Source organism: Psammomys obesus, unplaced genomic scaffold, assembly GCF_907164565.1.
Source record: "Psammomys obesus unplaced genomic scaffold, mPsaObe1.curated_primary_1811, whole genome shotgun sequence".
NCBI classification, from domain to species: domain Eukaryota; kingdom Metazoa; phylum Chordata; class Mammalia; order Rodentia; family Muridae; genus Psammomys; species Psammomys obesus.
Window position 1 is genome coordinate 3019671 of NW_026587382.1, and position 11536 is coordinate 3031206.

General features: G+C 49.2%; 3 protein-coding genes and 1 pseudogene across 5 annotated transcripts in view; 2 read left to right on the top strand and 2 right to left on the bottom strand.

Annotated features, from left to right (window-relative positions):
• Window positions 1-24: 24 nt before the first annotated feature.
• On the top strand, window positions 25-2630 carry Scnm1 (sodium channel modifier 1). Its single transcript, XM_055603730.1, has 7 exons — window positions 25-241; window positions 486-556; window positions 990-1078; window positions 1177-1271; window positions 1371-1459; window positions 1999-2193; window positions 2463-2630. Exons 1-7 carry the CDS (start codon window positions 191-193, stop codon window positions 2563-2565), a joined length of 693 nt encoding a protein of 230 aa, XP_055459705.1. The 5' UTR covers window positions 25-190; the 3' UTR covers window positions 2566-2630.
• A 511-nt stretch (window positions 2631-3141) lies between these two features.
• Window positions 3142-9304, bottom strand: Tmod4 (tropomodulin 4). 3 transcript variants are annotated; one of them, XM_055603729.1, is made up of 10 exons: window positions 8388-9304; window positions 7292-7454; window positions 6973-7129; window positions 6426-6542; window positions 5528-5617; window positions 5220-5350; window positions 5023-5130; window positions 3909-4052; window positions 3598-3742; window positions 3142-3239 (listed from the first exon to the last, which is right to left on the bottom strand). In XM_055603729.1, exons 2-10 carry the CDS (start codon window positions 7412-7414, stop codon window positions 3217-3219), a joined length of 1038 nt encoding a protein of 345 aa, XP_055459704.1. In that variant the 5' UTR covers window positions 7415-7454; window positions 8388-9304; the 3' UTR covers window positions 3142-3216. The 3 variants fall into 3 exon arrangements, with proteins under 3 accessions (XP_055459704.1, XP_055459702.1, XP_055459701.1); XM_055603727.1 differs by having other exon boundaries at window positions 7292-7790; XM_055603726.1 differs by having other exon boundaries at window positions 7292-9304.
• LOC129673876 (60S ribosomal protein L36-like) lies at window positions 4510-4855 on the top strand (annotated as a pseudogene).
• Window positions 9305-10048: 744 nt separating the features above from the next.
• Vps72 (vacuolar protein sorting 72 homolog) overlaps window positions 10049-11536 on the bottom strand; it is a 12598-nt gene continuing 11110 nt past the window's right edge. Inside the window, exon 6 of the mRNA XM_055603725.1 lies at window positions 10049-10589. Within this exon, the coding sequence (XP_055459700.1) occupies window positions 10202-10589 (388 nt within the window). The 3' untranslated portion in view covers window positions 10049-10201. The remainder of the gene's footprint in view (window positions 10590-11536) is intronic.

Here is an 11536-nt window from a genome sequence, read left to right on the forward strand (position 1 = left end):
AAATGCAGGCGCTGGAGGTGGGTTTTCCGGCTCACGCGGTGCATGCATGGAAACTCTTCCCCGGAAGTACAGACTCAACTAGCAAGAAACCGGAAGTAGGGAAAGCGATCGCGTACTTCTCCTACGGTGGCCTAAAGGAGCAGTGAAGTGGGCGTAGGAGAGTTTATCATTTCTGGGTCTCGTAGTCGCGATGTCTTTCAAGAGGGAAGGAGACGACTGGAGTCAGCTCAATGTGCTCAAAGTAAGCCTTAGTAAGAGTCTGACCAGCGTCAGCCGCCCTGCCCTGTTGCTTTGTTTTTTTTTTTTTTTTGCTCTGAAAGAAAGGGGATTGAAAGAAAGAAAAACCTAGGGGATTGATTTAGGGGGCCAGAACTGAGTGATGTCCCCTTCTTCTGCCCTATAATCTGCTTAGCCCCATGCCATTTGACTCCTTATCCATATTTTCCTTCCACCCGTCCCACTTACTCATTTCTCCTATTCTGCAGAAACGAAGAGTTGGTGACTTGCTGGCTAGTTACATCCCAGAGGATGAAGCGCTGATGCTGCGTGATGGACGGTGAGAGCGAAGAATGGATCAAGCCTGGGGATTCTGCGGTCAGAGGCTCAACAAACTTTTGTTACTAAGAAGATCAAGAGTATAATAGGATTCTTTGGCGGGAAGTGAAGATTGGAAGAGGTGGAGATCGGGAGACATTGGGAGTTGGTGGGGTGCTATGAGAGATCCTACTGGCCATGGCAGGAGCACTCCTGATTGCAATCTCGAGAACCACACGTATAGGTTTATCATTAGTCACCTTTTTTGTTTCTTTTGACTTCTGTTTTTTCGAGACAGGGTTTCTCTGTGTAGCTCTGGCTGTCCTGGAACTCAATTTGTAGACCAGGCTGGTCTCGAACTCACAGAGATCCACCTGCCTCTGCCTCCTGAGTGCTGGGAATAGGCACGCATCATTATACCCAGCTATCGTTCACTTCTTTTCTCATTCCCCTAGCTTTGCCTGTGCCATCTGCCCCCATCGACCAGTACTAGACACCCTTGCCATGCTGACTACCCACCGTGCGGGCAAGAAACATCTGTCCAGTAAGTATAGGAGAAGGTGGGAAGGCAGGAGATAGAGAACAGACTCGAGGCAAACCACTGGTCATTGTGCTTTTTATTCCCTTTGCTTTTCTTCTCAGGTTTGAAGCTTTTCTATGGCAAAAAGCAGTCAGGCAAAGGAACAGAACAAAATCCAAGACCACAGAATGAATTGAAGACAGAGAGCAAAGTTGAGGTGAGATAGTAGGCCAGATGTTGTTCAGGCACGGTTATACTGCACACAAGAGACAAAGGGCTTGTTCCTGACAGCTCTGTCTCTTCTCTCCATAACCAGGCTCCTTTGCTAACCCAGACTCGACTAATCACCCAGAGTGCTCTGCACAGAGCTCCACACTATAACAGTTGCTGCAGGAGAAAGCACAGGTCTGTGGAATGGGGAAGCCAGAAGTGGAAAAGGGTAGAAGGAAATTTATATTCTGAGAAATACTAATAGAGATGTTTTTTAAAAAAAAAAATAATGGGGCCTGAAGGTGGTGGCGGGAGCCTTTAATCCCAGCACTTGCCAGGCAGAGGCAGGCAGATCTGTGTGAGTTCGAGGCCAGCCTGGTCTACAAAGCAAGTCCAGGACAGCCAGGGTTACACAGAGAAACCCTGTCTCAGAAAAACAAACAGAAAAAAAGGCAGGGGGGAGAATAGTAACATTAGCTGAGCATGGTGGTACTCTTTTTTGTTTGTTATTGAGACAGGGTCTCTTTCTGTAGCCCTGGCTGTGTTGGAACCCTGCTATTTAAACCAAGGTGGCCTCAAAGTCACAGAGAGCTGCCAGCCTCTGTCCCTCAAGTGCAAAGAAAGAAAAACTACAAGAAAAAAAAACTTGAGGAACTCAGTTTGGGAAGTACTACGTTTGCGACTTTGGAGGCCCCAGAGCCGCATTTTACCAGCTTTGTTTTTTTTCTGCCCAGACCAGAAGCACCTGCTGTCTCTGTCTCCAGTTCTCCTTCGCCAGCCCCAGAGGCTGGACTCCAGAGTTCAGACATCAGCAGGGAAACCGAGCCTAGGACAGGATCGAACGCCAAAGAGTCAGCAGCTGTCCTGCCTTCTGCACCCATGAGCCCCGCAAAACGCCGAGTCCTGAACCATTACCTCACCCTCCGAAGGTGAGTCCGCCAGGTCACGGTCCTCAGGTCTCTCTCTTTTTTCCCTTGACCTTCCTTCTCTCCAACCAATCCAACTGCTTTTTTCTCATCACCAGTGCTTTTTAAAGTTATGTTTGTCTGTTTGTTTATATGGGGGCAGGCTTATGTAAGCCTCAGGGTGACATACAGGGCTTGGTTCTTTCTGTACCCTGTGGGCTCCCAGGATGGAACTCAGCACCCTCTCTATAAAGCTCTTCCCTGACCAGTTCTCTTTCCTCCCATGTTTCCAGCTCTGGATGGGTCCCAGATGGACAAGGTCGATGGATAAAAGATGAAAATGCTGAGTTTGACTCTGATGAGGAAGAACCCCCTGATCTCCCCTTGGATGAATAATTCCTTTCCCTATTTGTTCTATAAATAAACCTACAGTAGGGTCCTGGGAGCACACTGATCCTCAATTCAGGTTCCTTGTTCAATTTCAGGATTTCAAATCTGCTCATTCTCGGGCTGGCCACTCCTTCCCTACCATGTACATGGCTCCACGTACTTCTGACCCCTCCTCCACTCTCCCAAAGTCTTGCCAAGCGTCAGCTGCATTCAGCCCAGTGCCCTATTAATAAGTCTGTCAGAAAGAGGTCGCTGCCCTTCATGAAGTCTGACTCCTTCCCTGCCTCCACTCTTACGTCCTGTTCCCTTCAGACCACACATCGACTGTTGATGGGCACTAAGGGTCTCTGGCCACCTCTGCCAGGAGGACTGAGGCCAAGCACCCTGTAGGAAGCTAAAGCCTTTGGCAGATTTGTGGGGAACACAACGGACAGAGCTCCCCCCCCAGTAACCTGACCCTCCTGCCTTCTGATCCCCAGAGTATAAATAATCCCTGATGAACTGGCAGTAACTCTCAGAGGTTAGTGCCAAGATCCCAACCCAAGGAAGGAGACAGGCGGCATGAACAAAAGGGATTTTATTTACAGGAATGGGGAGAGAGATGAGGATTTAGGTGCCTAGAGCTCTCCTCTCTGGTTGGTAAAAGAAAGGGTGATGTTATCTCTTCTTTTGTTGACGACCTGTAAAGGAAGAGCAGTAAACACAGTTCCACTTCTGTGCAAAGGCATGTTTCTCTTTTTTCTTCAGGCAGACTTATAAGGTGCTGCCTCATGCCACCTGATGGGCCTGTTCATGCTGACAGAATCAAGAATACACACCTGAAAGTGAAAGGGCCACGCCTCTCCAGGCACTATCACGTCAACCTTCTTCCCCACTTCTCTACAGATGTGTATTTGGGGGCAGGGGAGGACTTTCTGTCTCTGCTCATTCAGCTCCACGTGTTGGCCAGGCATCCCACATCTCTCACTAAGCCTGCCTTCAGGGTCTACCCCATTCCAGCACTTGCCCTCCTCTGCACATGGCTCTACAGTAACTCACGCAGCTCATTGTTCCGCGTCATGGCCTGGGCTGCCCGAGCTCGTGGCCCTTGTTGTGTAAAGTGGTACCCAAAGCGGACAATCGAGGGACACTGCTCTAGCACGGTGGCCATTTCCATCTCTACTGCATCACCAGGCCACTGGCGCTGGAGGACGAAAGGTGGAAGTTATCAGATGTGTATGGTTTTCACCACCCCAGCCCATGGGCCTCTGGGAAGTGAAGAGGCTTGAAGAAGGCCGATTTGGCGCCCTTCATTGGGACAATAAGGAGGAAACTCAATGGGATGAAGCCCAGGGGATAGGAATGCCAACCTGGTTATCTACACGGAGTTCAGTGAGAGTGGCGTTTTCCCGAACTGCCTTTAGCACAGCCAGGAGCCCTGTGCTGCTGATGAAGTTGGACTCAATGTTCAGGCTCTGGAGACTGCGGTTCTCACGCAGCATGCCAGCCACAGCCTGGGTAGTAGGGACTGGAGTTAGGGTTAGGGGACAGTTTCATGGGTGACTGAGGAGAGTCAGAATGGGAGCAGGAGAGAAACAGCTCTTTGAGACTGTTTGACATGTGAAGCAGGAGGAGCCAGGATTGGGGAGTTGGTAAGAGCATAAAGATTAAGTTACTGTTGGGATTGAGGGTGTTAGAGAAGCTTTCTTTGGGGGGAAATGGCATCAGAAGAGTAAGGGTAGGGATTTTGAAGGCTGCCGTAAGAAAGCATGATGGGGTGGGGGTGCTGGAGAGATGGCTCAGAGGTTAAGAGCACTGCTTGCGCTTTCAGAGGTCTTGAGTTCAAATCCCAGCAACCACATGGTAGCTTATAACCATCTATAATGAAATGTGGTGCCTCTCCTGGCATTCAGGTGTATGTGCAGACAGAACATTGTATACATAATAAAAATAAATAAACGTTTTAAAAACATGCTGGGGTCTTGGCCACCATCGGAGAGCAGCAGCCATGGCCCAGTGCTACCTCATGGCATGGGCCTCAACAAGGGCCACAAGATGACAAAGATTGTCAGCAAGCCGGAGGCAGAGGCGCGCTGGCGCCTCACCAGGCGCACCAAGTTTGTGTTGGACATGGTCAGGGACGGGTGCGGCTTCGCATCCTACGAGCCGGGTGCTGTGGAGCTGCTCGAGGTGTCTAAAGACACACGCATGCTCAAGTTCATCAAGAAGGGGGTGGGCACACACATCCGAGCCAAGAGGAAGGAGCTGAGCAACGTGGGCCGCAGCTATAAGGAAGGCGACGGCCAAGGAGGACTGATGTTCCTCTCCCCCCAATAAACCCACACAAAAAAACCCACCACCACCAACAAACAAAAAAACATGATGGGACTAGCACCGCTCATATGTGTGATCCTTAAAGACAGGCCTTGTCAGGGGTGCCTGACACGGTATGGGAAGAGGACTGGGCATGTGTGCTAGTCTTACATTGGCGATGGGGTCACCACTCTTTGTAGCCACCAGACTGAAGCTCCGAACATAGGTGTTTGTCTTCATTGCTTCACACAACTCACTTAGCACAGGTATCGGGATGTCCTGAGGGGGGACAGGGCAGAGTAGACTGAGGACTCTTGTGCTGCATCAGCAGCTGTTCCTGTTACTCTCTGGGGTCAGGAGTCAAATACCTGTATATTATTGAGGTTCACCTCCTCCAGCTCTTTGTCATTGCTACGCACCCTCTTTAGTATCTCCTCGATGTTTGTGGGATTGGGGGGTTCATCCGGAACTGGCTTATACTTGTCAGGCTGTACCACACCTAATGGGGATAAGAGCAGCAGAGGGGAACCCCAACGTATCCCCCATCATACCTCCCCACTGGCCCTCTGAACCTTCATGCACCCTGTCTCACACTTGCAGCCTCTTCTTAGCCACCGGCCTGCCTGGGCCGGGCTCTAGCGGGTTGGAGGAGCTCATGCCTCTCCAGCACACTCACTGCTAATGCCTTCTGTGTTGCAGATCTCTCCACTGCAAATGGCATCGTAGTATTGCTTGTTGCTCATCAGTGTGTACATGCCCAGGATGGCTGGTGAGGGTAAACAGAGGCACATAGCAGTTAAGGTGTCCCCCGGCCACCCCTGCCTCCTGCCTCCCTCTGCCGAGGCAGTTTTAGAGACTTGCAGTTTCTCACCCTCCCTGAGCTACAGGAGTCTCTTCTGCAGACCTGCTGGGGCAGGGATTTCTAAAACTCAGAAGGAAGGCCCCTGAGGAGCCATCAGAGGACCAGCTGCAGAGAAGAGCCTCTGCCAGTTTCAGCAAGCACAGCTCCACTCTCATCTGCCCTCACAATCCCTGTGAAGTTGCTGCTCTTGAGATGTTAATTAAATTAAAAAAAATAAAAGAACCAATGTAGAAGCAATAAAAGTAAAAAACAGGGACTGGAGAGATGGCTCAGTGGTTAAGAGTAGTACCTGTTCTTCCAAAGGACCTGGGTTCAATTCCCAGCACCCACATGGCAGCTCACAACTGTCTTTAATGCCAATTCTAACAGATCTGACACCTTCACACTAATGTACATAAAATTAAATAAACTATTTTTTTAAAAAAAGTAAAAAACGTCTGTCTGAGATGGTGGGTGGTGGTGCATGCCTTTAATCCCAGCACTCCGGAGGCAGAGGCAGGCCAGCCTAGTCTACAGTGAACTCCAGAACAGCCTCAGGGGAGAGAGAGAGAGAGAGAGAGAGAGAGAGAGAGAGAGAGAGAAGCGAGCTGTCTGAGGCTTTCTCAAGCATCCATGTCCTGGCGGCTCAGGCCTTTCCTTCTAGTCCTATGTCAAGATAAGGCTGCCACATTCCCCACCCTCCCTCCTTCCTCAGCTCCCTGCAGCTGCCCACCTGCAATGTCACACATTTCGGCATCTGTAGCATGGGACAGTGCCTCCTCCAGTTCAGGCTCCAGTGTAATCTGTTCCTGTGCTGGGATTTCTCTCTTGGGCTGAATATAAGGTTTTCCTGATAGAGAGATGACAGTTCAAGCAGAGGTACTTTCTTCCAAGATGGCGCCTCCACCTTCCTTTCCTTCTTGGTGTGGGTCAGACTAGATCACCAGGGTACATCAGAAAGCCTGAATTCTCCACAGGCACAGGACATTTTGGTCCTCTCATTTCTCACAGGAATTGAAGAGTACAGGCTGGTGTGGTGGCACAGGTCTGTAATCTCAGCATTTGGCAAGCTAAGATAGTAGGATGGCTAGCTCAGGGTCAAAGTGGGCTACACAGAGACCCTATCTCAAAAATCAAAAAATTGAAGAGAATAAATTAGCATGCAGCTTTCCTGGGACCTGAGTCCCTGACAGCTGCCAGCAGTAGGGAGGGAAGCTAATAGGGAGGCGCAAGAGACAGCCACTTGGTTTCTGGGGCCATAGATGCTAGGATGCCCATACCCTTCTTCTCGCCAGTGAAGGGCACAAGGTCGTCACGCTCTTTGACTTCTAGGGCCTGTTGCTCCAGGTACTGCAATAGGGCATCTCTGTCTAGCGGCCCTGTTGGACTCTTCTTTGTCTGGTCACGTTGTCTTAGTCCAGCTGGCAGGAGCATGTTCTTAGGGATGAGTTTTGGGGAACAAATCAGCTACTCTCCAGACATCTTTTCCCTGGCCCTTTTGGGATTTCAGGCCCTGTTGGTGGCCTTGTTCTCCGGCACCCAGCATCCCCTACTTCCTACATATGCAGGGATGCCCTGACCCCTGCATGGTGCCCCTACCTCAGGGTCCATTTCTTGGAGCTCGCAGTCCAGCTGTTCTAGCTCCTCGGGGCTCAAGGTTCTTAGGATCTCATCTTCATCGATGTCTCTGTATTTCTCCAGTTCCTTCTGATACGATGACATGGCGGCCCCTACCCCCTCCCCACAGTGTGACACTCACAGCCTGGGGGATATGGGAAAAGCTGTTGGACATAGACACTGAGGACATAAAAAAGTCCAGCCATAGTTAGAACACTGAACTGTATACCTTGGAGGCTAGAGTCTACCTGGGATGGGGAAATCAGATTGGTCATGGTTGAAATAACTTTCCCTCCTGGTCCCAGCACTTTCCAGCCATTCTAGATGGGGATTCTAGGCTCCAGGCTGGGTCTGTCCACCCACTGTGTGATAGAGAAATCCTGGCAGCACCCTCCCCGGACAACCTTACCCGCAGAGTCTCTTGCTCTAACACAGCTGCTGGAGGCCCTGCCAGCATAGCTGGCTCCATGCCCAGTTCCTACTGCAAAGTGGGAGGGGGTAACAGCTTCAGGGAAAGTCATCCTCTCTTCCCCATTACCCAGGCCTTTTTTGAAACTGGTTAAGCAAGGAAGATTGGCTGGGTTACAGTGGTGGCCTCTTATGCCACCCTCATTTCCTCCTTTACTGTAGAGGACTGAGATCTCACTTTCTGTGTTTGCTAACATTCTGAATCATAAGGGAAAGTAAGGCTTAGAAACTGAGGCGCTTCCAGATTGGGGGAAGGGCAGCATGGCCTCAGAAGGCGTCTAGTTCCCATAATCTGTCACCGGAAAGGTGACACTACAACACTGGGGAAAATGTCTTTTAAATGGGGTAGTGGGATGATTAAATTTACACAATCTTTTAGTGTGAAAAATGCACTCGACCCCTAAATATACATCATGCTTAATATGGAAGATGATCCTGAATGTGAGACACTGACAACATAAGCCATACAGCGTCAAGACAAAACGTACACGGAATGACAGAGGCACGGACACAGCTCACTTTCCCCAGGCCGCTCTTCCCATCTCCCACCAGGTTCTCACCCCAAAGACCCCTCTCTTCCCACCTACCAGTCCTAGTGAGCACCTCTCACCTCCCCTTGTCAGATGGTCCGTCTGTTCTACTAGGACACTGTCTGGTCAGCAGGAGGAGTCTGGTGCCGGGGCAGAGAGTGGGGGAACAGTGAGCTCAGCATTTTATTATTTTAGCTCCGGCCAGGTGGGGAGTGGTGGGAGATCACATATACACCGACCCCATACCTTGCCCAGCCCTGAGAGCCTCTAGTGGCCAGTACTAGCCATGACACCTCCTCTCAAGAGTCACTGGAGGACTCTTGCTGCAAGCAGAGTCCTCCAATGGACAATTAGAGGGCTCCCCTGTAGGTTCCTGGTTCTCTTCAAAGCACTGATTGGAACGTACCAGTTCCAACGTGGTACCTCACATCTGTATTCCCTCAATAGGTGGGGCTGAGGTAGGATTGCTACAAGTTGGAGAACTCAAAGCCAACACAGAGCACATAGCAAAACATTTTTAAAAAGAGGTAGGGCAGCTGGGTGGTGGTGGTGCATGGATCTCTATGAGTTCAAGGTCAGCCTGGTCTACAGTGAGTCCAGGATAGTCAAGGCTACAGAGAAACCCTGTCTTGGGGGGGTGGGGGAAAGGTGGGATAGGGTAGGTGAGGAGCTAGAGATCTCCGTTGGTTAAGAGTATTTGCTGTGCAATTGTGAGTTAAAATTCCAGCATCTATATAACAAGCTAATCCTCTGACACATGCCTGTAACCCCAGCTCCAGTGGGTAGCACTGGGGCTTTGCTGGCTTCTGACAGCTTAGAAAACATGAGCCCAGATTCAGAAAGAGAACCTGCCTCAAAGGAATAGGTGGAAGCCTGGCCTTGGAATATGCACACCACCCCAACACATGCCTGCAGACTCTGTGTAGGGATTTTATTCTGGTATTTAACTTTAGTTCAAAGACTAGAGTTAAACATGGACAACCTAGGGAAATGTAACAAAAATATGTAATAGACTTAATAAAGGCATCTTTATGAAGCCCATTACTTTGTGAATGTAAGCTATTAAAAAACACTCAATGTAGTAACAGTAATTTGTACCTCTAGGCCCTACACTTGGAAGAATGAGGTGGAGGGTTTGCTTGAGTCTGAAGTTTGGGACAGTTAATAGACTGCACAATTTAGCAAGAACTTGTGTTTTAAAAGTAATTTTTTTAAAAAAGAAGGCTGGCTCAGGGGTTAAGAGCACTGGCTGCTCTTCTAGAGGACCCAGGTTCAATTCCCAGAGCCCACATGGTAGCTCACAATTGCAACTTCATTCCGGTGGATTCAATGCTATCTTCTGGCCTCTATGTTCGTTATGTATGCATATGGTGTTCACATACATTCAAGCAAAACACCCACACACGTAAGAGAAGAAAAGGACAGCTCATTCCAAGCCCTATCACACAATGACAAGGCCTAGGGACACAGTGCGGCAGCCATGGCTGAGTCCAGCACTTGGAAGCAGATGTAGAGCGAGCTTGTCTGAGGCCGGTCTGGGCTACATAAAGAGAGAGGAAAAAAGAAAAGAGAAGGCGGGAAAGAGGGAGAAAACAAACAAGGCTGAGGGATTATCTTAGTGGTGGATCACTTGCCCATGTGTTCAATCTTAGCACAAACAAAACCCAAACAAGCCAAATATACAAATACACTCACACATTCATAAATATATTTTGCCTCCAACCCTACACATCAGACAAAAAAGATTTTACCATTTTATTAGATTAAAAAAAACAACAAAACAAAACAGAATGAACTAGGGGAAGAAATTATAACAAAAGAAAAACCCGGCAAAAATCATCAAGGACAAAGAGACATAGAAAGGGAGGAGGTGAAGTAGAAGGCCCAGGTACCTCTATTTGATGACAATTTTCTGGCGCAAGGCTCGAGGACCAGAGCCAGGGAGTGGCTCAGGGGGTGGGGGAGCAGGGCCGAGGGCGGAGGCAGTAGGTGGCAGTCCATGGGCAGTGATGTACTTCTTGTAGGCCTCACGAATGATCTTGAAGGCTCGAGCTGTGGCGTAGGGTATGTCTGTAACAGGGTCCCGGTACAGAGCTGGCCGATGGGTCACTGGACAGACCTCCCGAACAGGGACCTTTGGGGGTCGCCCCTGGGGAAACCACTCTTCAAATGTTGCATCATCACTAAATGTGATGAAGGTACGTGAGCAGCGAGCAAGAGGGACAGCAGGTCCAGGCCCAGCATGTGCAGTCACTGCAGAAGCTGCAGGAGCAGGGTCAAGTCTGAGGGCAAAGAGAAAAATCACAAAATGCTGAGGAGAAGGCAAGAGACACAGAAAAGAAGAAGTTAGGCTGGGTGTGGTGGTCTGTTGCAGGATATTTGATCCCACTGGGAACCCTGAGATTGTGAACTGTAAAAAACTCTCTTTTGCTTGGTGTAGCTCAGCCCTAGCATACACCTTTAATCCAAGAGCTTTCTGTACACAGGATTTAATAAAGTTAATCCTAGGTCAAGAGGTGGAGCAAGAAACCAGCTGACAAGGATTAAGCGTAAGGAGGGACTGTGAGAGAGGGGTATTTAAGACTGTGGAAAAGGAGGAGGAGCTCTTCAGCGCTTTGGCTTCAGTTCTCTAACTACTGAGCTCTTTAGCTCCTTTGGCTTTTTGGGGCTTTAGCTCTTTGGCCTTGCGCTTTTGGCTTTCTCCCCCTGGGCTGAGCTAGCAGGCCTTTTCCTCCTGGGTCATCAACTGAGCGAGCAAGTTTTTAGCTTTGGGCTTTTGGCATTTTCCTTCTGGGATGTGAACTGGGTAGGGTGCTTTCTGAGCTAGCAGGTTTTCACCCCAGCATCCTGAGTCTTCGTTGGTAAACTACAACGGTGGGATTTTCATTGTTTATAACAACAGTGGCCCATGTATAACCTCAGGATTTAAGAGGCTAAGGCCACTGGAGAGACAGAGTAAACACCTGTTTCAACAACAAAAATGCTGGAAAGATGCTCAACAATTCAGAGCACTGGCTATTCTCCCAGAAGGTATGGGCTTGAGTCCACTCAAACAGCAGCTCACAACCATGTGTAACTCCAGTTCCAAGGAATCTGTCACCCCCTTCTGGCCTCAATGAACACCAGGCTAGAGATACGTGCAGGCAAAACACTGATACACATTAAATAATAATAATAATAATAATAATAATAATAATAATAATAATAATAATAATAATAATAATAATAA